This window comes from Chiloscyllium plagiosum, unplaced genomic scaffold (assembly GCF_037043375.1).
Source record: "Chiloscyllium plagiosum isolate Xiang-an unplaced genomic scaffold, Cpla_swu_hap1 HiC_scaffold_18, whole genome shotgun sequence".
Taxonomy (NCBI): Eukaryota; Metazoa; Chordata; class Chondrichthyes; order Orectolobiformes; family Hemiscylliidae; genus Chiloscyllium; species Chiloscyllium plagiosum.
In genome coordinates, this window is record NW_028270156.1 from 61,864,509 (window position 1) to 61,888,606 (window position 24,098).

The 24,098-nt window shown below is 43.0% G+C and overlaps 1 protein-coding gene across 3 annotated transcripts in view; it reads left to right on the plus strand.

Annotated features, from left to right (window-relative positions):
• LOC122557942 (potassium voltage-gated channel subfamily KQT member 1) overlaps positions 1 to 24,098 on the plus strand; it is a 693,104-nt gene that overhangs the window by 497,750 nt on the left and 171,256 nt on the right. For all 3 annotated transcript variants that reach the window (XM_043706180.2, XM_043706184.2, XM_043706182.2), the window contains 2 exons: positions 9,970 to 10,016; positions 13,095 to 13,156. In XM_043706180.2, the coding sequence (XP_043562115.1) occupies positions 9,970 to 10,016; positions 13,095 to 13,156 (109 nt within the window). The remainder of the gene's footprint in view (positions 1 to 9,969; positions 10,017 to 13,094; positions 13,157 to 24,098) is intronic.

Genomic DNA, 24,098 nt, shown 5'->3' on the forward strand with positions numbered 1-24,098 from the left:
GGAAAAAAAAAAAGCAGGTTCTGTCTTTCTTTTGCTGTTCTTCATGCCTGACAGAGAGTTGTGGGAGGACCACTAGCAAGTTAATCCTTACATTGACAAAAAGCCTCACTAAATGCCATTGTGATTGAACAACTCTGTACGAACTGAATTTTCTTGCAGTCGGCTAATCACTGTTTCATACTGTAACTCCTGGTGAGGCAATCTCACAGGAAAGGCCAGCTATGTGAGGTCCCATAGCTCTGTTGTTTTAAATTTGGTCATAGTTTGGGATTTGTTTCTGATTTCCGAAGTGATAAATGCAACTAGCAACTCGAGCAAATTGGTAACATATGTTTCACTTGTGCCTCTCATTTCATTGTACATAGATATTGAAAAGGCGAAGAAAAACAAAACAGTGCTACAAGTTCTTGGCATGCTGTTTTTGCAGTGGGTGCCACTCCAGGCTTTACATTATTAGAATGGCTCCCACAGATAGTGAAACAAAGCAGAATCAAGAAACAGGGAAGTAAAATTGTTGGAAAGTGCTGGGGAGTTTCCGTGCTGAGTGCTAATTGAGACCGAATGGAATTAGAGATCTCGTCCAGTAACATATTGTATTTTAAGGGCTGTTAAAGACAGGTGAAGTACATAAGGGTGACCTGATATATCTTGAATTTGTATCTGTAGTAGTGTGCAGGTGAAGAGGATGGCATGGTTCTTATTTTTTTGCAAGCTGGTGTACTTCTTTTCAAGCTACACCATTGGCGATCAGTGAGGCAAAGAGGAGAGCCCAAGTGTGCGAGACCCCAGTAGCTAACAGTACACAGACTCTCCTCTGCTGTGCTTCCATATGGCAACACCCAGAAACCAGGTCCTTCACCGCCTCAGGTTAAAGCTTTTGAGAGCAACCTGGAGGATGTTTGGCCACCAGATTGTAGTCCGACATTGCAGTGGACACGCCCTGACACTCCTGAACCAAATTCCCAGCCATGTTCTGCCTTGTGGATACCTGGGAGAGTTGATGTGGATCCTGACCAAAGATCTGAAGTGGAGCCCAAAGGCTCCAGCACCTCCTGCAGCCAAGCCAGTTCCAGAAGTAGTGTTCAGCAAACCTTTGGGAGTCCACCAGAGAGGTCAAGATGGGAATCTGATATTTGGACAAAGGACTCTGGGAACTTTGCTCGGGCTTATGATTTGGAGAGGACACTCCAGTATTGCTAAACACAAGAGTTGACCATCAAGTTGCAAACCATCATCTTATGAGATGAATGACCACCAGACACAGCAAGAAGAAAGACTAATTGGAAAACAAAATTTAGCAGAATTGGTCAGGAGGAGACAGGACCTAAAATGGGTTTCATTCCTGACATTTACATGCAATGTAGAACTACCAGCATAGTCAGCACCTAGCTCACAAATTACTTGATTGTAAAGTAACTCAAGGTCAACAATGTTATGACCATGTCTCCAGGCAAAGTTCTCCAATTTGTTACTGATCCAGACAGAATGCCTCAAATCGTTAATCTTGTGGGTGAGAAAGGGTGGGCTAGTTCCTCTTGGTTATCCACCTGCTCCCTCAGTTAGCTGTAACAAAGTCTGTTTGAAAATGATTCCTTCTCTTGTGGACATGTTGCTTTCAGACCTAGATGAACTTGTGGGTTAAAGAAAGCCAATTTAACTAGGCCTTCTTCAATTGACAAAGAGTTGCTTTATTAAATGCTAAACCTGAGAAAAAATAGTAACCCCACACACGCATATCAGCTAGCTGAACATTGCTGCCATTACATTAAATATTCTAAGTAGTGTTCATCTTGATAATTGAATTCTTGATATCAAGAATCTTGACTTTGTAATTGATTAAGATTCTTTTGTCCTAATTCCTTTTGGAATTGCCTGACCAATGGCACCCCAAGTGAGAGTAGGGTTTTCCCCATTCTGTTATCTGCAGATGAGGGGTGTTTAAATGGCTGTTTCTCAGAGCTGTGACTTTCAGAACACACTAGTCTGCACACCACGACATCGAGGCTGCTGCCTTCCATTTTGAGCTCCTTTTAATGTGTCTTTCTGAAAGGCAAGAATACACAAGTTCTGTAAGAGGGGGCTTTCTGTTGTGAGGGAGGAGATAGTCCACCTCATCATTATCTCTTCCTATTACATTTTTGTCTCTGAAGTTTTTCTGTCATGATACAGGTACAACATTAAATGGGCTCTACATAGATTTTTTTTTGACAATGGCTTCCAGTTATTGACTTCTTTTAAAACACAAACCTTTTGATTTAACTCTGCGCAAGTTACTGGGGATTCGAATCCTTTGTCATAATAAGACCAATCTCATGGGCTACGGGGCTGCAGTGTTACCTGACTTTGTTTTGGAGAAATGGTCAATGTACAGCAGAAGTCTCAAATTCTTAGCAAAATATCAGCTGTGATGATTCTTTCAAAATTGTGTTAATCCACTGGCAGGACAGGAGCTCAGATATCAGTGTCTTCTCTTAGGCTAACATCTTCAAGATCAAAGCACAATTTGCAGTCAGTCAGCTTCACTGGATGGACCACATCATCCACATTCCTGACCAAACCTTCCAAACCAAGCTCTCTATTCTGAAAAATGTCTCAGGAAGTGGTTACCAGGACAACGGAGGAAAAGGATACCCTCAAAGCACGCATTAAAAAAAAGTACAATATTTCTACCAGCCCACGATAATTACTAGCACAGGAACCTCTCTCACTCCAAAGTGGAGGAGTAGCATCCGTGAAAGTGTCAGCCATTTTGAGAGTCTTGACAGGCCCAGGTGGGATGATGTGCTAACAGCAGAAGGAACATGCAAAACTCATGCCTCTCATCTTTCTACTTCTTCAAATGTTACTTTCAGGGAAGGATGTGTGGATCCAGAATTGGACTATTTGGTCACACCAATGCCCACAATACTCAAATGCAAGAAAATAATCCTCGATCCTGAGGGATTGTCTGAAAAGAAGACTAAAAGAAATATAAATACATTTACTGCTATTATGTGTACAAATCATTGAAATGGGAGGGGCTTCTGCTCATCACAATGACTGGTCAGGAATAGTACGAACAATGAGAAAGCTAGGAAGCGAGCTACCAACACTCCAACCTGTTCCACAGTATTTCACAGAAAGGTACTTCATTTCAAGAGGAATTTAAAGGGTGCCAAATATGCGCCATGAGGGTGATGGCTTGTTCTTACTTTATAGCAATTCTCAATACCCAGTTCACCCTCATCCTGCTTGCTGGCATGAGCAAGCTGCAGATGGTGTTATCATGGACCCATTGCTTTCAAACCCATCCCATGGATCAGCCTTCCCCTTCTGATACTCTGCTTTCGAACCTTCCGAGCTGCAGCAGCCCAAGGGCCAGAGGGATAGACACCATCCTCCTGATGAAGCGGTTTCATCTCTTGATATCTGATGCCAGATGCCACAGCTCTATCATAACCTGCTCAGTTGGGTCATAGATTCACCGGCTCTGCTCCCTCTTATTAGGTATTGCTTTATCCTGCATGAATAAGGGAAGAATGTCAGCGATTATTGGGCACTGTGATTGTAATAACATGAGACACATCTGAATAACCAGAGGAATGTGGAGACAGCAAGAGGTAGCTTTCAGGCTGCCCATATTAGTAGATATGTGAAGGTGAGATGGAGGATCTGGATGTTCGGCCTGAGTACCAGGGCATGCTTGTGGACATGTGGTGCATTGAGTAGTGAGAGCTGATGACATGGTGAATTGTCATGAGAAGATGCATTCACTGTTCATGACCACCCAGGCAGGGCTATTAGTCTTTCTTGAGCATTGTTGCCAGGTCCTCGGTGACCTGTGTGATGACATGTTCCCAATGGTTTCCGAGCACACACCCCCATGGACTATGACATCTTTCATTTCCTCCCTGTCCATTCTCCTACAGTTTACAGTATTGAAAGACTACATTGGCGCAGTGTTACATCCAGTTTCCTGTGGCACCCAGGTCTTTTATTTTAAAAGCTCTTCCTTTGTGATTGACATCATTTGCCATTTATATCAGCTAAGTACCAATTAAAATGCTCGCGATGTGTGAAGGCCACTGGTTTTCCTCTGCTTGAATCCAAACTGTAAATGAGCAAACTCCTCTTAAGTGGGCCACATGACAGATATTATGGGATGCACAGGAGAGAACGTTAAGAGAGTCTGCGATTTAGTGGGCAGAAGAATGCCTCACCATACGACAGTGCCCAAAATACACATTATGTACACTGAAGTGGCTGAGCAATTTCAGTTTTAGGCATGTTCTACATTGTGTGCCCTGGCCCCTGTCGTTCAACTTGGATTTTATTTATTGAGAAATTCATCGGTTGTTCGGTAGCACAGGAAAGTTGAAAAGAGTTAAAAACAAAGGAAGGGAGAACAGGATAAACCCCAAAGGGAAATAAATCATCAATGGAGAAGGTTGATTTCAGAAGCATAGACATTTATTGTAAGGAAAACTTGAAGAACTAGAGAGTACCTTTCTTCTGTGGAAATGCTAGGAAAATTAGGCCTACTATTCCAATCTCCATCTCACACTCTCCTCAGCCTTTGTCCTGTCGACACCACTGTAGGCACTACAAGTGCTAGAAGCCAGAAAATTGGTCTGCAGTTCCAATATTCCACCTTTATACCTTGAAGACTGAAATCCTACAAGGCGATATAGTTTGAAATGGTATGAGACCTGGGATAGTTTCAGGAAATTCTTTGAATTGAAGAAGGCAGGGTAAACGCTTCAATTATTTCTTTCCATTCTTGCCTCACTGTTTAGCCCTTGTATTTGAGAAATGAATTGCGGTTGTAATTTTGGGGTATTTTTGCCACTGAAAGGTCCCTTGCCACCTTTTCTGATTCTGCAGGGTGATTCCTACTGCAGTAGGGTCAAACAGTTTCTTTCATTATTCTGGTCAGTTCCCTCACATTCTTACGGGAATCCAGAAGTTTACCCAGCAAATCAGAAAACACACTGCAGACCCAAGGATGGGCCACGATTGTCCAAAGATGGTGTTTGTAGAAGACCAGCCTGTGCCAAAAAAGCAGAGTCCAACTGAGAGTGCCATCGCTTTTGAAGCTCCCAGATGAGATGGGTTATTGCAAGAAATGAAATAAGCTTTCTTTCAAAAGTTGCTATTTCTGCTGACTCAACCCTCAGAAATATCTTCACCCCAGAGCTGATTTCCCTGTAACTTTAGAATGTTGAGCACCAGTGCCTACATTAAGTTGGATCTTCACAATATATGTCACAAATAAATCTGGTGCAAACTTGCTTGTACTAGGAACCAAACTTCTACACTTAAGTCTAACGTTCCTGTAGTTCCAGACCCATACATTAGAAGAGAATTTGACACTGGACCGTGGGACTGAATCAACAATGAGTAAACAAGATGGCGGCACACAAGTAAAACTTCTCACCCATTGCCACTTCCTTGCCCATTCTGAGCCAACTGCTTAGAGAGCTGTTACTAGATGGGCACCAGTGCCACTTTGTACCTGGCAGGGTGAGGTGATGAAGGGCAGTTGAACACTAGTCCATCAAAACTTTGAGTCTGTGATGTTAGCCAAAGAAGGACTAATGATGATTGTGAAGAATATTAAGCAGTAATAAAGAGCAAGAGCATCAAGTAAGACATTGAAAAATTTGAATCTATCAGTCTTTGCACATGTGTTTTCTGTTGCCAGGCAGTGGAGCTGTTTCACTGTAAAGAATATTGCTGGTATTGCAAATCATATTCATCCTAACAGCAGTGCTGATGAGGTTAGGCCAATTTTGGTGCTTGTCTCCTTATGCTATACTAATGGTGTTTACTCTCCCCACATATTCCAAAACCACTTAGGAAATCCAATATCTTTTTGAGTATGTCTGGCCAGGTCTGAGAAACTGAATGGAACATCAATGGATTCTTCCTGCATGAATTAGATTTGGAAGAGATTGTGTAAATTGACAATATGCGAAGCAGTGCAGAGAGCTACATTTTAGAAAAGGGGTGTTGAGACTTCCATTGGACTTCTGGATCATAAATCTGAGCTTCTGTTGGGTTTGTTTACAGCGAGATTTCACAGAATTTGTTCAGAGCAACGCAGATGATTGCGAAAAGTTCAAGCACAGATTATGTCGAGTGTAAATTGAGTTTCTCCAATAATTTGCGCTCTTTTGAGAAAACAAACCATGCAGCAATCCCTGCAGCAAAATTGGCCAGCCCCTGCTCCACACCCCACTCTGAACTCCAAGCGCTGAGCATTGGTGATTCGCAGTAATAATGGTGAATTGCCACTTAGAAGAAAGCTCTCAATATCAGTTAGTTCTTCTGAGCACAAGGGACTGAATTGCTGATAACTCTGAAGATGCAGCATGTCATAGAGTCATACAAAACCCCGCACCTACTCTTCTGATCCTGCCACCACCAATACCACCCCCCCATCCCCTACCCAACATCCCACCATCCCGCTAAAATTACACAAGGGTTAAAGAGGCTTTGGGTGACTGCCTGCCCTCGGACCAATTGAAACTCTGAAGTGACCGAGGTCCCATTTATATCTTTCTCCTCTCATCCATGTCCTCTACCCTAGGAAAAAGACCTTGGCTATTCACCCTATCCATGCCCCTTATGATTTTATAAACCTCTGTAAGGTCATTCCTCAGCTTCCGATGCTCCAAGGAAAATCACCCTAGCCTATTCAGCATCTCCCTACAGCTCCAGCCTTCCAATGCCCACAGCCTCCTTGTAAATATTTTCTGAACTCTTTCAAGTTTCACACCATCCTTCCTATAGCAGGAGACCAGAATTGAATGCAGTATTCCAAAAGTGGCCTCACCAGGGTCCTCTACAGCCGTAACATGACCTAACAACTCAAATATTCAAGACACTGATGAATGAAGGCAAATGGCCAAATGCCCTCTTCACCACCCTGTCTGCCTTCACCTCCACTTTCAAGGAATTATGCTCTGCACCCCTAGGTCCCTCTGTTTAGCAACACTCCCCTGGGCCCTACCATTAACTGTATAAGTCCTGCCAGATCCTTACCAAAATGCAATACCTTACATTTATCAAAATTAAACTCCATCTGCCACCCCTCGGCCCATTGGCTCAGCTGATCAAGAGATAAACCATACTCACTGTCCACTACACCTCCAGTTTTGGTGTCATCTGCAAACTTACTAACCAACCCTCCTATATTCACATCCAAATCATTTGTATAAATAATGAAAAAGGCAAGTTGGACGAAAGGGTCTGTTTCTGTGCTATATATAACTCTATGACTCTGTGTCCCTGGTTTTAGACTCCACAACCACAGGTAACATCCTCCTGAGTCGAGTCTGTCCAGCCTTGGTAGAAGCTTATATGTTTCAATCAGGCACCTTCCTACCCTTTTAAACTCTAGTGAGAAAAAGCCCAGCCAAACCAATCTCTGTTCATATGACCGTCCTCCCATCCATGGTGTCAACCTAGTGAACCTCCGCTGTTCTCCCTCTGTGGCATGCATGTTCTTTTTGAGGTTGCACACAAAACCCCAGGTGAAGTCTTGCCAAAGCCCAGTAAACTACCATAAGATTCCCCTATTTCTGAACTGGGATAGGCTCTCATTGAAGGCCAATATGCCACTTGCCTTGCTAATTGTTTGCTGCGCCGGCCTGTCTACTTGCTTTGACTGGTTTTTATAAAGATACCCAGAGCCCTCTGTACATCCGTACTTACCAAAATATCACTATTTAAATAATACTCATTCTTTTTGGTTTTCACACCATATAACTTCACCTTTTGCCACAGTGTACTGCATTTGCCATGTGCTTGCCCAATCACTCAACTTGTCTAAATCACCTTGCAGCCTCCTTACACCCTCATCACAGCTCACATCGAGTTTTTGTCAACAGAAAACTAGGAAATGTTGCATTTGGTTCCCTCATCCAAGTCATTTATATTTATTATAAATAACTGTGGCCCAAGCACTACCAAGCACTAATCCTTGTGGTAACCATACTCGTCATTACCTATTGGTCAGGAAACAATCCATTTATTCCTACTGTCTGTTTCCAGTCTATAAACCAATTTTCAATCCATGCCGTTACATTATCCCCTATCCCATGTGCTTTAACATTACCCACTAACCTCGTATTGAGGGACCTTAGCAAAACCTTTCTGAAAATCTAAATACATCAAACCCACTGGTTCTCCCTTATCTATTCTACTAGTTACATCCTCAAAAAACTCCAGTAGGTTTATTCACCCAGGGTTTCCCTTTCATAAATCCAAGATGGCTTGGGCCAATCACATTAATGCTTTCTAAATGTTCTGTTCTCACATCTCTTGTATATTTTTCTGCCTGTGAGCTTCTTACCTTTCTGAATTTTATTTCTATCCTTGTTTCTCCTTCCTCCATCTCCCTTGCTCAGGTTCCTATCCCCCTACCATTCCAGTTTAAGGCCTTCTGACAGCATAACCCCTCACCCCTTCCCAGGGATTGCCCGCTTGGTGTCTGAGTCTGGACAACTTTTTGTTGGGTCGCATAAAGTCCTGTCTGATTGGCTGGCAGCTCCCTGAAGTGGGACTTCCACCATAGGTAGAAAGGAGTACTTGCAGTCATGTCATGGTGCTTAGTGTCAAGTACCTGTGGAGGCAAGTTAGCCCCTCTGACTTTTCATCTGGAAGGGTGGGTATGCATGTGAGGTGACTGCAGAGCTCCTGTTAAATCTAGGCCCACACACTTAAAAGCTTTTGGCTATCATAGTTTGATAATTTATTAAGCAATAGAAGAATACGGATCATTGAAATGAAGACAGTTTTAGTATAGAAGGGCAAAATTTATCAGCATTGGCTTGGAAGGCCGAAGGGCCTGTTCCTGTGCTGTATTGTTCTTTGTTCTGACTGAACACTACCCCAAAATAATTAGCAAATGGTTCTGCATGGTTTCCTAAAAGCCATTTGCATTTATTTCAATTCATTTAACTCATGAGAGGTCGAATAGAGTTTGAAATACTTTGCTTTGTGGTAAATGCATTTTAGTTCCATTAATCAAATTGTGCACAAGTTGCCACTCTGGAGTATGTCAATAATACTGAGGCATTTTTAAAAATGTATGTCTTAAAACACTGCCGATTGCACTGGATAGTGGCAGATCATCTGTCCTGTGAAGTCACAGGATGTTTCTTTTTGTGGTCTATGGTCTGGATCCTGGGATCACAGCCTAAACAGAAAGGGGTCTTCCATTTAAAGAGTGATAAGAGGAAAGTGTTCTTTCAGAAGGGTGATCTTGGAAATTCTCCTCCCTAAAGGTCCATTCAATATATTCAAGGTTTAGTTGGAAAAATGTATTTGGTATATGAGGAAGAATGGAGCAGCAAAATGGAGTTAAGGCTATAATTACATTAGCGTTAGCTTGATGGGTGAATGCCTTGTCCTGCTTCAATTTCTTATATTTTTAAGTGGCTTGCAAATTGTTTAAAAGGGAAAAAAAAAGTCTGAGAGGCAAAAACACCTTAAAACTAGCATAAATTTGGAGTTGCATCCGAATCATTACCAAATGGGGCGGTATGGTGGCTCAGTGACTAGCATTGCTGCCTCACAGCACCAGGGACCCAGGTTCGATTCCAGCCTTGGGCGACTGCCTGTTTGGAGTTTGCATATTCTCCCTGTGTCTGCGTGGGTGTGCTCTGGTTTTCTCCCACAGTCCAAAGATGTGCAGGTCAGGTGAATTGGCCATGCTAAATTGCCCCACAGAATTAGGTGCATTAGTCAGAGGGAAATGGGTCTGGGTGGGTTTCTCTTCGGAGGGTCGGTGTGGACGCGTTGGGCCGAAGGGCCTGTTTCCACACCATAGGTAACCTAATCCAAAAGGAAAATCCGATCCGAATGTATCTGTTTCTTATTAATATTGTATCTCTTAACTTAAAATCATGTAAAATAATACGTATGCAACTCTTATTTGTTTGCTGAATTAATTGTTAATTCTATTTTTATCTTATTTCCTAGACTAGACCAGTCCTTAGGAAAACCAACCATGTTCCTCTCTGTCTCAGGTAACTTTACTAACCAGTTAATATAATCTGACAAATGGGTTCAAACTGATCTCCAGTGTGGAAAGGTTTTATGCCTCACCCTCATTCAATGTCTCAGGGTTACGTAAGTGACCAGATAAGGCATACAGGGCAGAGAGCTCTCACATTGCATTACAGTCTGCTGGTTTAGCTGATCACAGCCGAGACACAACATACTGACTGCAATAATTTACATTTACAGAAGGTTGTTAACATCCTTCTTGTCTGCTCTGCCCGAAGGCAGGTCCTTGACTTTTTGTCTACTGATGATTCATCTGGGGTTAGTTTTCTTGGCAACTTCTGTGTTCGTGGTAGTTTGCCAATCGCCTTCTACTCACAGGGGCAGGGCAAGGAGGCAGGCTCCAGGCCTACCTCAACTGGAATGAAAATCAAACCCATGCTCTTGGCGCTAATATGAACCACATGTTAATCATCGAGCCAACTGAGCTAACGACTCCCCAACCCCCTTCACATAACACAATGTCCTAGAGTGCCTCACAGTGATGAAAGAAAATAACAATGCACCAAACAATGGTGGAAGTAGTATTAGAAGCAGAAGGTGAAAGTCCTAGTCATAAAGTCATAGAGATTTACAGCACAGAAACAGACTCTTCGGTCCAACTTGCCCATGCTGACCAGATATCCCAACCTAATCTAGTCCCATTTGCCAGCACTTGGTCAATTTCCCTCTAAACCCTTCCTATTCATATACCCATCCAGATGCCTTTTAAATGCTGTAATTGTACCAGCCTCCACCACTTCCTCTGGCAGCTCATTCCATACACGCACAACACTCTGCATGAAAAAGTTGCCCCTTAGGTCCCTTTCAAATCTTTCCCTTCTCACCCTTAACTTTTGCCCTCTAGTTCTGGACTCCCCCTCCCTGGGGAAAATACCTTGTCTATTTAAATATCCATGCCCCTCATGATTTTAAATAGAAGGTAGGTTTTAAGGAGGCTTTTGAGAAATGGAAGTGGGATAGTGTAGTGATTGGATTGAAGTTGGCTAGGTGGATCTTGTTGAGTATGAGATCCCTGATTGGGATTATTGATTTGGACCAATGAGGGAGCCCAGGCTGACAGATTAAAAGCTGGAGTCTCCGAGTGTCTCCTCGCTTTCGGGACGGGCTATGAGCTGGCTGGTCAGAGTCCACGCATAGTGCACATGTAAATAAAAGGTGACTTGGTGATAGGATACCAGCCTCTGTGCAATTATTTAGATAGCTAGGAATGGAGGGGCTTGAAGAGGCACTACCACAGAGTAGGGTCAAGGCAGCTGAAGATGCAGGGAGTGAACAGCCCATGGTGGGAAGGAAGCATGACGTAGTGCAGAATGGAGGACAGACAACAAAGTTTTAGTTGGGTTGCAATAACCGAAGACACTATAGAATCCCTACAGTGTGGAAACAGGCCCTTCAGCCCAACAAGTCCACACTGACCCTCTGAAGAGTATCCCACCCAGACTCATTCTCCTATATTTACCCCTGACTAATGCACCTAACCTACACATCCCTGAACACAGTGAGCAATTTAGCATGGCCAATTCACCTAACCTGCACATCTTTGGATTGTGGGAGGAAAGCAGAGCAACCAGAGGAAACCCACACCGACAAGGGGAAAATGTGCAAACTCCACACAGATGGTCACCTGAGGCTGGAATCGAACCCAGGTCCCTGGCGCTAAGAGGCGGCAGTGCTAACCCCTGAGCCACCATGCCGCCCCAGATAGGATGGTTTCTCAATCATTGAGGAAGAATTGTGCTGCTGTCTCTTGAGACTGCTAGATGTAAAGAAAGTACTAAATGCCTCCCGTGGTCCAGAATGGGCTGGAAACTGAGGTGGGGATTATTTTCTTCCTTTGCTGTAGAGTGCTTTTAGTGGGGTCTCCAGTAGAGAGAAGAGAAAGCAATTGGCAGGGGCTTTTTGTTTAAGCTTGAAATCTTGGGTCCGGCGAGAATTCAGAACAGGACGGGGTGAGCTAGCAGGTGTGGAGTGTAGGTGATGATCCAGGGAACACTGTTGGGACATGCTTGGAGACTGGAAGTTGCTATGACCAGGCTTGGCTGTCGTCCTATACAAGACCAAATTGTATCAGCATTCAGTTCTGTATGATAATTGTTGTTTGGGTGGTGTATCAGAAGTGGAATCAGATGTCAGCCAATAGACCACGCTGTCAGGAAGGGAAGAGAGGTGAAAATAGCTGTGATTGAAAGGAGAGGAATGGAAAGGAGCCTCCAGTCCACAGTTTAAATTTGGGGTGGAATCTAGTAGAGGTTGACTAAGCAAAAAATGTGACTTTGGGCTGTACAGTGCCTGCCCAAGATCCTTGAACTTGTTGTACTGATGTAGACAGAACGCAGGACCTACTGGCACTGACCTAACAGTTTCATTTAGACAAGGTCCAGAAAAGCTGCATTGAAAATGGTCCACGATTACAGTTCAAAGTGTGTGTTATGAGGATGCAGAAATGTAGAAAAACTGTTTTAGCGTCAGGTCTGTGCTGCACTTGGCCCTTCAGTCCAATTTTGACATTGCATGCAAAATATGGAGAATACATTATCCCCCAGCACTGACTCCTTTCTCCACTGAATATGACAGAAAGAAATTCTCAGATAGGATATTCACTCAAGCCACTTAAGTATGTTTTTATTCCTGATATGCCTTGTTTAGCTCAAAATTAGACAGTATTTGGTTGACCTTATCAAGAACAAAATGCAGATTTAATTCATTTCTCGAGGGTAAATAGACAGTTTTACATCTTACCCAGTTCTTTCTTTATTAAAAGGTTAAAAACATGCATCAATTATAAAACCAAAGATGTAGCAACCCATTGCAGCCTGAAAGCTAATCTCATTTGCAATAAGGGCCATTTGGTCTGGAAGAAAGATCATTTCAAATGTGAATTTGGTACTTTAATGAGCTTTGCGGTGCTTTTGATACCGCTTATTTTTGTCAGTCCTAAAAATATTTAAACAAGTGTATCATAGCCATTTTCTGTAAAATCATTTTAAATATACAGCCACAAATAATGAGCTAATCCTCCTTCTCATGGTGTATTTCAGAAAAAAGCCAGGACAGGGGAAAGAACACAATCGGGGCAAGACTTAATAGAGTAGAGGAGAAGGTAAGACTGCTTTACAGTTCACACTGCACGAGGTTGTAAACACAGATCTGGCTGCTTGAGTTTGTGAAATCTTGATGCCGAACAGGAATTGCAGTTTTACGGGCATTCTGATGAATTTGACAAGGGTGCGCACATCCAGTTTGCTTCAATGTTTATACGGGGTATGGGAGTTTACAAAAGGACTATTGTGACAGTGCAGCATCCACATTCAACTCTCCTGTGGGCCTAATTGCAGCCTGGTGAAATAGGAAAGGAGAGAAACAAAGCAAGCCATTGCTGTATCCCTTGCCCTTCCAAGCGAGTGAATCATTATTGCATGCCCCACTCTCTCAGCCACAGTTGCTTGCATCACCCGAACGAGGAACTTGATCGTCTCACATTGATTCCAAAAAGATGCCTTGAAAGTCCTTCCGTGTATAGGCTTCAGCAATCTGAAACAATGAAATTTGAAATGTGTGGTGATTGTTATAATGGCTGTGCCGGTGTAATGAGTTTACCAGGGGAACGTGAATTGTTTGCACCACATTATGGCATGTTGGACGTGAGTATGGGCAGTGTTTGCTGGGACTCCAGGCTGTCTTCTCCTGCTCCTGTAGACTTTGGCAGCTTTGTGCAATATGGCTCTTTTATATGTCAATCATCTAATGTTCGCTGACTCACAACCGAGCAATGCTTACAAGAGGGCAGGAAGTATAGAATAATGAGTGACGGATATGTCAAATTTATTGCAAGGTTATAATCCTAGCTTGGGATGCAGCTGATCAGGAAGTGTAGCACCTGTCCACATACTGAGCCAGAAATACGAGACAAGGATTTGATTTAGCTGTTGACCTATGTTTGCACGTTTCGCTTCAGCAACCAAGATAGAGGATAACAAAAATAAATAGATTTGTGCTCTGGACTATTAGTTCTATATTCGAGAGTGTGGTGCTGGAAAAGCACAGCAGGTCAGGCAACATCTGAGGAACAGGAGAATCGACGTTTTGGGTATAAGCCCTTCATAAGCTCTTTTCTGGTGCAGTGTTTACACCGGAAATGTCGACTCCCCTGCTCCTCGGATGCTGCCTGACTGGCTGTGTGTTTCCAGAACCACACTCTCAACTCTGATCTCCAGCATCTGCAGTCCTCACTTTCTCCTATTAGCCCTATTGTTAACGTGGAGGAATCTTTCAGAATCACAGGTCATTATCAAAGTCTCAAGAAGAGCAGACAGCACAGCAGGTTGTTAAATGAAATAGTCCTCTCGATTCCATCCATTGGAAATTAGTGGAAAGAAAATTGTTTGCAGAAAATTGAAGAAAATTGACAGGTAGCACTGACCTGATTGTGCGATTGCAGCACCCATTGTATTCAAGATGCTGCTTGGGCGCTTTGCAAAGTTTTGGCTCGATCATCAGGGCTTACTCATAAAGAATGAGAACTGGGATGGTTAGCAGCCCGACATTGTGCGGTCAGAGTGGGTTAACAGTTCGAGGAGAGTTGTTTACAATCTTAAGAACAATCAATACAGAGCATCAGTTATTCAATGCAGATCTTGACCTGTGTAACAAGACTACATGTTTTCATTCCTTTTTGTTTAAAATTGTGGAGATGTTTCATGAAATGCAAAATAAAGAGTTGCATGTTACATCATTTTGCTTTGCAGTTTGAAAATCTTTAGACTTCGATACATTTCCGTCAGTGTCCTTTGAGTACATGCTACCACTTTATTGTTATCAGATGTGACTTCAAAGACTAGAAATTTTCAGTACAGACTTGGGGACTTCCAGCTCTACAGAATCTCAGTTCTAAAAAGAAATCACAATTATTGTTCTCCCTGCCATTTCTCAGAATGTCAAAGCTTTGTGGTTCCAAACTGTGTTTGTGGGTGAATTCCAAAGTCAGTGGAAATTCCCCCAAGTATGCTGCCCCTGTATTCATTAACCAGTTTCCCCTCATTTGGACTGCACTGAGTCTCACTGAATATGCACCTAACAACCATCATCGGAGTCTAAATTGCAGTTTGTTGTGCTTTCATATTTTCATCCTTTGCTGTCCCTATTGACATTTGTGTGTGCATGTCTGAGTGCGGGCTGTGTTAAGTATCCCCCGAACAAGTTTGCCTACTTTTCCAAACAAACACTTAATGCAAGAAAACATTGAAATCTGGAAATAAGGCAGAACCTTCCATCATGCAGTCTACATTCCTTGTCAGGTATGGAAGGTGCTTCCACTTGGTTGTGAGACTTCACTCGTGTATTGTCATCCTCGGTTTATTACGTATCCATGCGCTAGTAGTTGTGGTGAGGGTAGGCAGGAGGTCCTGGTGCCTACGGTTAACTCTTGGAGTCAGTGGGTCCAGTGCCATATTTAAATGGTGCCCAGACAGCAGCTCACTCACAGCGAACCAAAAGCATCACATTTGCCTGTGTTTGCCACTATCTTCCCTCACCCAACCTCGCCCCTCTCCCACCACCACCATATCCAAAGGTATGACAGACATGACAGGCGATGGCCTCTCATAAAGCGTTGCCCAACAGCAGACAGAAGTGCAGGGTTCACTTCTCCCAGCATCTAGGGAACAGGAGAATCGACGTTTCGGGCATTAGCCCTTCTTCAGGAAATGAGGAAAGTTGGTCCAGCAGGCTAAGATAAAAGATAGGGAGGAGGGACTTGGGGGAGGGGCGTCGGAAATGTGATAGGTGGAAAGAGGTCAAGGTGAGGGTGATAGGTCAGACTGGGGTGGGGGCGGAGAGGTCGGGAAGAAGATTGCAGGTTAGGAAGGCGGTGCTGAATTTGATGGATTTGACTGAGACAGGCTGGGGGGAGGGGAAATGAGGAAACTGGTGAAATCCGAGTTCATCCCTTGTGGTTGGAGGGTTCCTAGCCGGAAGATGAGGCGTTCTTCCTCCAACCGTCGTTTCGCTGTGGTCTGACGATGGAGGAGTCCAAAGACCTGCATATCCTTGGTGGAGTGGGAGGGGGAATTGAAATGTTGAGCTACAGGGTGGTTGGGTTGGTTGGTCCGGGTGTCCCAGAGGTGTTCCCTGAAACGCTCCGCAAGTAGGCGGCCCGTCTCCCCAATATAGAGGAGGCCACATCGGGTGCAAAGGATGCAATAGATGATATGTGTGGAGGTACAGGTGAATCTGTGGCGGATATGGAAGTTTCCTTTGGGGCCTTGGAGGGAGGTGAGGGGGGAGGTGTGGGCGCAAGTCTTGCACCTCCTGCAGTTGCAGGGGAAGGTGCCGGGAGTGGAGGTTGGGTTGGTGGGGGGTGTGGATCTGATGAGGGAGTCACGGAGGGAGTGGTCTTTACGGAATGCTGATAGGGGAGGGGAGGGAAATATATCCTTGGTGGTGGGGTCCGTTTGGAGGTGGCGGAAATGGCGGCGGATGATGCGCTGTACATGGAGGTTAGTGGGGTGGTAGGTGAGGACCAGTGGGGTTCTGTCCTGGTGGCGGTTGGAGGGGCGGGGTTCAAGGGCGGAGGATCGGGAAGTGGAAGAGATGGGGTGGAGGGCATCGTCGACCACGTTGGGGGGGAAATTGCGGTCCTTGAAGAAGGAGGCCATCTGGGATGTGCGTTTTCCGGCTAGGAACCCTCCAACCACAAGGGATGAACTCGGATTTCACCAGTTTCCTCATTTCCCCTCCCCCCAGCCTGTCTCAGTCAAATCCATCAAATTCAGCACCGCCTTCCTAACCTGCAATCTTCTTCCCGACCTCTCCGCCCCCACCCCAGTCTGACCTATCACCCTCACCTTGACCTCTTTCCACCTATCACATTTCCGACGCCCCTCCCCCAAGTCCCTCCTCCCTATCTTTTATCTTAGCCTGCTGGACCAACTTTCCTCATTTCCTGAAGAAGGGCTAATGCCCGAAACGTTGATTCTCCTGTTCCCTAGATGCTGCCTGACCTGCTGCGCTTTTCCAGCAACACATTTCCATCTCTGATCTCCAGCATCTGCAGACCTCACTTTCTCCTCACTTCTCCCAGCCACCTGTATGCATGAGGTGCTCGTTGTGATCCAATGGCAAGGAGAGATCTGCTTTGCACTTTCTTTGCAGCTCTCCCACTTGCACCACCCAAAATCTCTGCCTCATGGCAACTCCAGATGCCATTCATTATCATCTTCACTGTGGCTCCTGATCTTGCAGGGATCTCAATGTTACGGGGTCTGGGTCATGAAGCAACATTGTTGTCTTGTTTGCGTCACCATAGAGAGATGAACACACCTGAGAATGGTGCTCATGCAGTTAACTCATTGTCACATGGTCCTTGGAGAACCTCTAAGCCTCCTATTGTTGTGGAATTCCCAGTGAGGCCATCCATGCACTCTGTCTGAGTCTGCAACTCCCACACATTGTGCCTGTCTTGCCACTATTACACTATTACAGCCACTCCCTAACACTCTCAGTATAGTCCTTTCGACCCAACCATTGACACTACTGACCCTGCTGGTTAAGAACAATAATCGAGCACCATAGAAACATAGAAAGTAGATGCGGAACTAGGTCTTACAGCTGTTTGAGCGTACTATGGCATTCATTACTATCATCCAACCTGTTCTGCTTTTCTTCTGTGTCCTTTGATCCCTTTTGCCCCGAGTGCAATGTTGTGGCCTCAACTGCTTTCTGTGGTTAATGAATTCCACTGGCTCAGTGTTCGCTGAGTGTCTCTGAAACCTTTCCTGTCTGTAGATGCACCATTCAAATTCAGATACAACCTTTTAACCCTATTCTGGTTATCCTTCCTACCCTTGGTCAGCCTCTATCCCCTGCACCCTTTACAATCCATCCTCCATGCCCACTAGATTGTCTGTCATTACATCACATCGATGACACTGCAGAAAGAGCACAATGCAGTGACCACTCACTCCAAAGTCCTGGACAATGACTACCAGGCATGGTTCTGAAGGCCCAGTACTGCTTATTTGCATAACAGGAACTTTATTCTGGTAAGCTGGCCTTCTCATGAGGATATATGACACATAAATACATGCGTTTACCCTGCCTCAACCCATCTTTAATGTTTGGAGAATTTAATTACAAAAAAAAAGTTATCCTAACATCAGGATTCTGAATTTTGCCCATTCAAGCAGTTAAGTTCCCTCATTTGTCTTGCTTCCTGCTCCCAGGATCCACCCTTTAAAATCTTAAACACAGGGGGCACATTGTGATTTATGCCCTTGAGTAAGTAATCCAGTTAGTCCCACTCCTTTACTGTATCCCCATCAGCCCTCCAACTTCCCTTTAAATCAATTCATTCTTGGAGATCTCCATTTCAGGCGGTGCCTTCCACACCATAGCACCCAGTTACATGAAAATAAAATTGGACTCACTTCCCACACATTTGCAATTATTTGAAAAGTAACGATACCAATGAAAGTCAAATGGAAGCTCCCTTACCCTTGCAATACAGTCAGTTCTTCTATTACGCAATGGCTGCATTGTTGTGCAACCCAGTGTTATATAAAAATCATGCTTTAGAAATGGTGTTTAAAGTGTTGCGATGCAATCGCATTACAGCCAATACACGTTTTAAAAGTTTGCACTTTAGTAACAGTGTCCACCAATCTGTCAATCGCATTATAGCGAATTTGCATTAACAAAACGCATGTTATAGCAGAAGTATTGGTGTCATTTAGTGCCACCCATAAAGATCACACAAGAAGCACGTAATGAAGAAAGTCCCACCAAGGTCACAGGCTTCAGTGTGTGGAAGAGACTTATCACATGCAATGCGTAGATGAGAAAGGGGACTTAGTTGCATGGGGCTCCACCAGGAACGTAATAATATTCTGTACAATCTCATGCAGTTGTTTACTGTTGGATTCTTGAAAGCACCATAAGTTTTAAGGATGTCATGTATATGAAGACATTATTGGAGAGGTGTCACCTATATGAGAGCACTATTTCACATAACCCCTTTCAGTGTTTCTGAATAAAGCATGTAATTTTCCTTTTGAAACAGTTACCTGTAGAAAAGTATAATTGGATAGACAACAGAGATCTTGTCCATCTGGTTTTATCAGGAAATATCCTTTATTGACAAGGTGCTTTGAAGTATTTATTCTGTACTATTAGAGTTGCGATATGTAGAGTGTAGGAAATGCACAAATTTGGCTTTCTGTCTTTGAGCACAACTATGCTTTTTTATTGTTCTGACGTGTTTATTGTCCTTCTATCTCTATATCTTTTTTCCTTTCTCCACATGCCACCTCTCTCACTGACTATTCATGTCCCCTCTCTCTTTTTCTCTGGCCTCCTGACATGTCATAGGAGGGATCTCTTTTCTCCGATAGATATCAGCAGGTGCACTGCTCTTTCTGCCCGAGGTTTGACATCAGCCCAGCAGCTCTAGGAATATTGCAGATTTTGTTTTCAATTTGAAATGAAAAATAAAGCAAAGCACAAAGTGATGGAGAAGTCTGGGGAAGTTGTTCTTGTGAGAATCTCTGTGCAGATTCTAGTCCTCCATTACTGTGCATTGTTGATTTAGATGCTCAATCATCGTTGTAAATCTTCTGATTATGACTGTGCAAGTAAACACACAATTGTTGTCTTTATTCTTTACTACATGCAACTACTTCCTCGTACAGTGAGATATTAGAAGAAAAACTTCAATTTTTTTTCCACTTCTTCCTGTACATTCTGCATGAGAAACCTATTCAGAAATTTGGTCAGTTGTAAGTCACTTGTCTGGAGAGTTTCCTTGTTCGGTTAATAGGCTCCCCTTTGTTTTTTCCTGTGAAACTGTTATTGTCTAGCCCTTAACTTACCAAATACTAATACATTCTTACTGCATAAAGCTGTGTTGATCTCTATCTCCATTGTGTAATAGTAGACTGATATTTTAAGAACAGATGATGCAATGGTTGCTCATGGTCAGAATTGTGCAGTGTAACATGACGAGATGATCAGTATGTTATGAATGACATGTTGCAAATCCATAGGACATTTTTTTTGAGGAGCAGCCTCACGTAGTCTCTTATCATTGATGCTCACGTGAGCAGCACCCTTGTGTGATTGACACCATCAGAAGGAAGTTGTGAAATTTGAAAGGATTCAGAAAAGATTTACAAGGCTGTTGCCAGGATTGGAAGGTTTGAGCTATCGGGAGAGGCTGAATAGGCTGGGGCTGTTTTCCCTGGAGCATCAGGGGCTGAAGGGTGATCCTCAGGTTTATAAATTCATGAGGGGCTTGGATAGGATAAATAGACAAGGTCTTTTCCCTGGAGATAGGGGAGTCCAGAACTAGAGGGCCTGGGTTTAGGGTGATAGGGGAAAGATTTAAAAGGGACCCTAAGGGGCAACTTTTTCATGCAGAGGATGGTGCATGTATGGAATGAGCTGCCAGAGGAAGTGGTGGAGGCTGGTACAATTACAACATTTAAAAGACATCTGGATGGAAAAAATGAATAGGAAGGGTTTAGACGGATTTGGGTCAAGTGCTGACAAATGGGACTAGATTAGATTAGGATATCTGGCCAGCATGGACAAGTTAGACTGAAGGGTCTGTTTCCATGCTGTACATCTCTATGTCTTTATGATTCCATGTAGAATGGGCAGTCTATCCTCCAGCAGTGTGCTGAAGTGAACAATTTGTCCATCACATCACATAACAATTTGAAAATCTTTATTTAAAAACTTCCATCTCAGAGTACTTTTGTAGCTAGTAAAGAAAATTGAAGACACATACAAATGTTGGAGTACAAATGCTCCACATGCATTCACAGTACTGTCCTGAAGATTTAATCCATCATACCTGAAGACTGCAAAGCAATCTGAAATGATTGGTAATCCTAGTTGAGCAGCACATCATTACCACTGTTCAAAGATATGGATTAATTCGTAAGCAATAACACAACGTAGCGCTGGATGAATGCCTATCTTCGAACAGCATTATGATATGTGTATGGTTATTGATTTTACATGGGAAGTGGTGTCTGTGTAGGAGGTCACACATCTATCAGCCAAGAAAACCTGTAATAGAGTGTAAAAACCTCTTTGAAAGCCATGTACAGCAAACATTTTGTTAACCGACATTTATGAGATCAGGAGTGAGCCAATCGATCAACTATTCCAGTTGGTCAAGAGGTCCACATAATCAATGTCAAAACACACAGTAAGTAATACAAACATAATGCAGGGGGTATATGCATCACTGTTATACTTTATTTACAATCTAAATCATGTAAATTATAACATAACACCAGACAGTCTTCTCACTTACACACTCAGCTGACTACTTGGACTTTGTGGACTTCACAATAATACCATAAACGTCCGGTATTTGAGGTATATAATTTTTGCTAGTTTGTCAACAGTGCCAGTCCATAAGGTGCCGGTTAAAACAAAGTTTGCTGCAGTTAATTTTTCAGCTTAAGTCCAAGCTCAGTTCAAAGTGAATACTGTGGCCCACTGCATTCCAGATTGAGCAAAGGCCACTGTTTCCCTTTTCCTCCAGCACACTCTGCCTGGGTCAAATGGAGGCTCAATTTTGCATTGCTCTGAGTTTGAGTCTTCCTCTTAAAACAAATCAATGAACTGAATTTTTCAACAGACTGAGTTTTTAACATGTAGTAGCGCACACTTGGAGTCGTTAATGAGATGATGGCCTTTCTATACTAACAATCCACATTTAACATGGACATTTAGCATGCCGAGACTGCCTGCCTGCCTCCCTAACCTGGCAATCTGGATCAGGATTCATTTTTGTCATGGTCGCACCTGCCAGTGCTCCTCTGCTGGCAGAAGTGGTTTCCTTCTCTGCAGGAATCCTCATGGCAGTAGGAACAAACATGGCAATCTAGAAAGCCAGCCAATGTTGACCAAAGGCCTTGAGAAACAGATCAACCTCAAAAAACTGATACCTCAAGAATGGACTGGATTATAAACCTACGATTGGAGAATGAGATGGAATATGTTAAGGACCAGAACAAACCTCGTCAAAACATATCAAGGAAATAACCTAGACCCAGCTTTTATCTAAGTTAAAGACAAAGTGTACTTTGTTCTAAATGTGATTTGATTGGTCCACCACTAAGCTTTAAGAATAAAGTACACTTTATTCTTACAACACAGTTAAAATACAAACAAAAAAAATGAATTGGCATAACTTTATCTCTTTGAAAATACTTAACAAAATAATATATTATTTAAAAACTAATCCTCAACTGTACCAATATAGCAACATCCCATAAACACACCCTTGGAAAAGGCAAAACAAATTTCTCTCATGTGCTATCTCCACCAGTACAGGAGAAAGTAACGCTGAAAGAAACAACCTCGCAGCAGAGACAGAGAGAGAACCCATCACCTTGGTCAGTAGCAGTAGAAACTTTCTCACTAAAGCAAAACTAAAACCCTGGTTCTGTGAGAGCCTGACCCCGCCCATTCATGCTTCCTCTGTCTAATTTAAAAAAACTCACTCAGGGAGCTCAAAGCAGTTTGCCCACTGCTTCTGCAGCAGACATTGCCGCACCACTGTGGAACCACCTTTCTCCAATAGAAATAGCACAGATTAAATCTCTTTTAAAGTCCAGTACTGTCACAAATAGCACGGTTTGGCTTTGGCAAAGTGTAGTGCCTTAGCGAAGTAAGATGATTTGTTAAAAGTCCAAACAGGTCTTAGATGTTAAAGCTAAAATCAATCAGCAACTATTAACAGCTATTTAAGGCGTATTAACTGTGAAGTTGAATCTTATATATATAGAACCATTATTTAAATGTAAGAATTTCTAACATATCCTGAATTGGTATTTTGATTTTTGCATTTCTTCCCGCAAAATTTCATGATTATACTTCTGTTTATCCAGCACAAATGAAGGAATGCCGCACATAACTAACTACAGCTTAAGTTACAAGGCTGTGTAATCGGTTTATAAACAGGACTTGTATTGTCAGTTTTTTTTTCCTGGGATCTTGGCTGGTGAGGTGCTGATTCAGCTAGTTTACATCTCAATGTCAGCCAACAAGGTAGTTTTCTACAAAGCCACATATGTCTCTGTAGCTCAGTACGTGAAATAACATCATTCTCTCTCACTCATTTTTAAATAGCAACAAACACAGCTCCCAGTAACAGAATATCTGTTATCTCACCAATCACAAAAGCAAAAGATGCCTCCAGTTAAACTGAACTAAAGGATCATGGGTATTCTCCAGATATTTATTAATTTGTGAAAACAACATAATGAAGATTTATAAAACAACACCTTTACCAAATTGGTGCACAGTCTTGACTTTTTGTAGAGTGCATTTCACTATAGTACATCCATGTAAAAGGTTCAATCCAAGGGGCAATTTTCACTGGGCTGGATGTAAAACTGACCTTACACCCCATCCAATATTACTCCTCATTGACTTCAATCCAAAGTAAATTCATTTTCTTTGCAAAACAACAGATTGAGCCATGCCCACCCACTACCCATCTATCAAGTTGAGTTAAAAATATCCCCATTGCTTATTTTTAAAAATCTTTCAAATTTTCAATGTTCAATGTATACTTGCAATGTTCTGCATGTATTCCACCTTTGTTCAGTTCATTTCGAGACCATCCCCACCCCCTAACCACTGAGGCTTTACCTTCTGTTAAACAGATATCTCTTTCCTATAATTACCTTTATTTAACCTTTTCCTAAACAGCCCTCTTCCTCAGGTGCCTTTGATTCCTTGTTTGCTATTCTTTACAGTTGTACATTGTAAGGTGCTGACTGGCAATTATGCCTCTAACCTCACTTCGGAGATTTGCAAATAGAATCAAGGCTTGACTCTTCATTGCATAATTGAGGTGCTGTCTTTCAGATGTGATGTGAAACTACCCTTTCAAGTGCATATGGTGCCGCTTAAAGAAGGACAATGACGTTCTCCCAGTATCCTGACCAACTTTCATTCTTTAACCAACACTGCAGTTTGTAGGCAGTGGTGCCAGCCATGAAACCTGCCTCTAAAGCAATAAA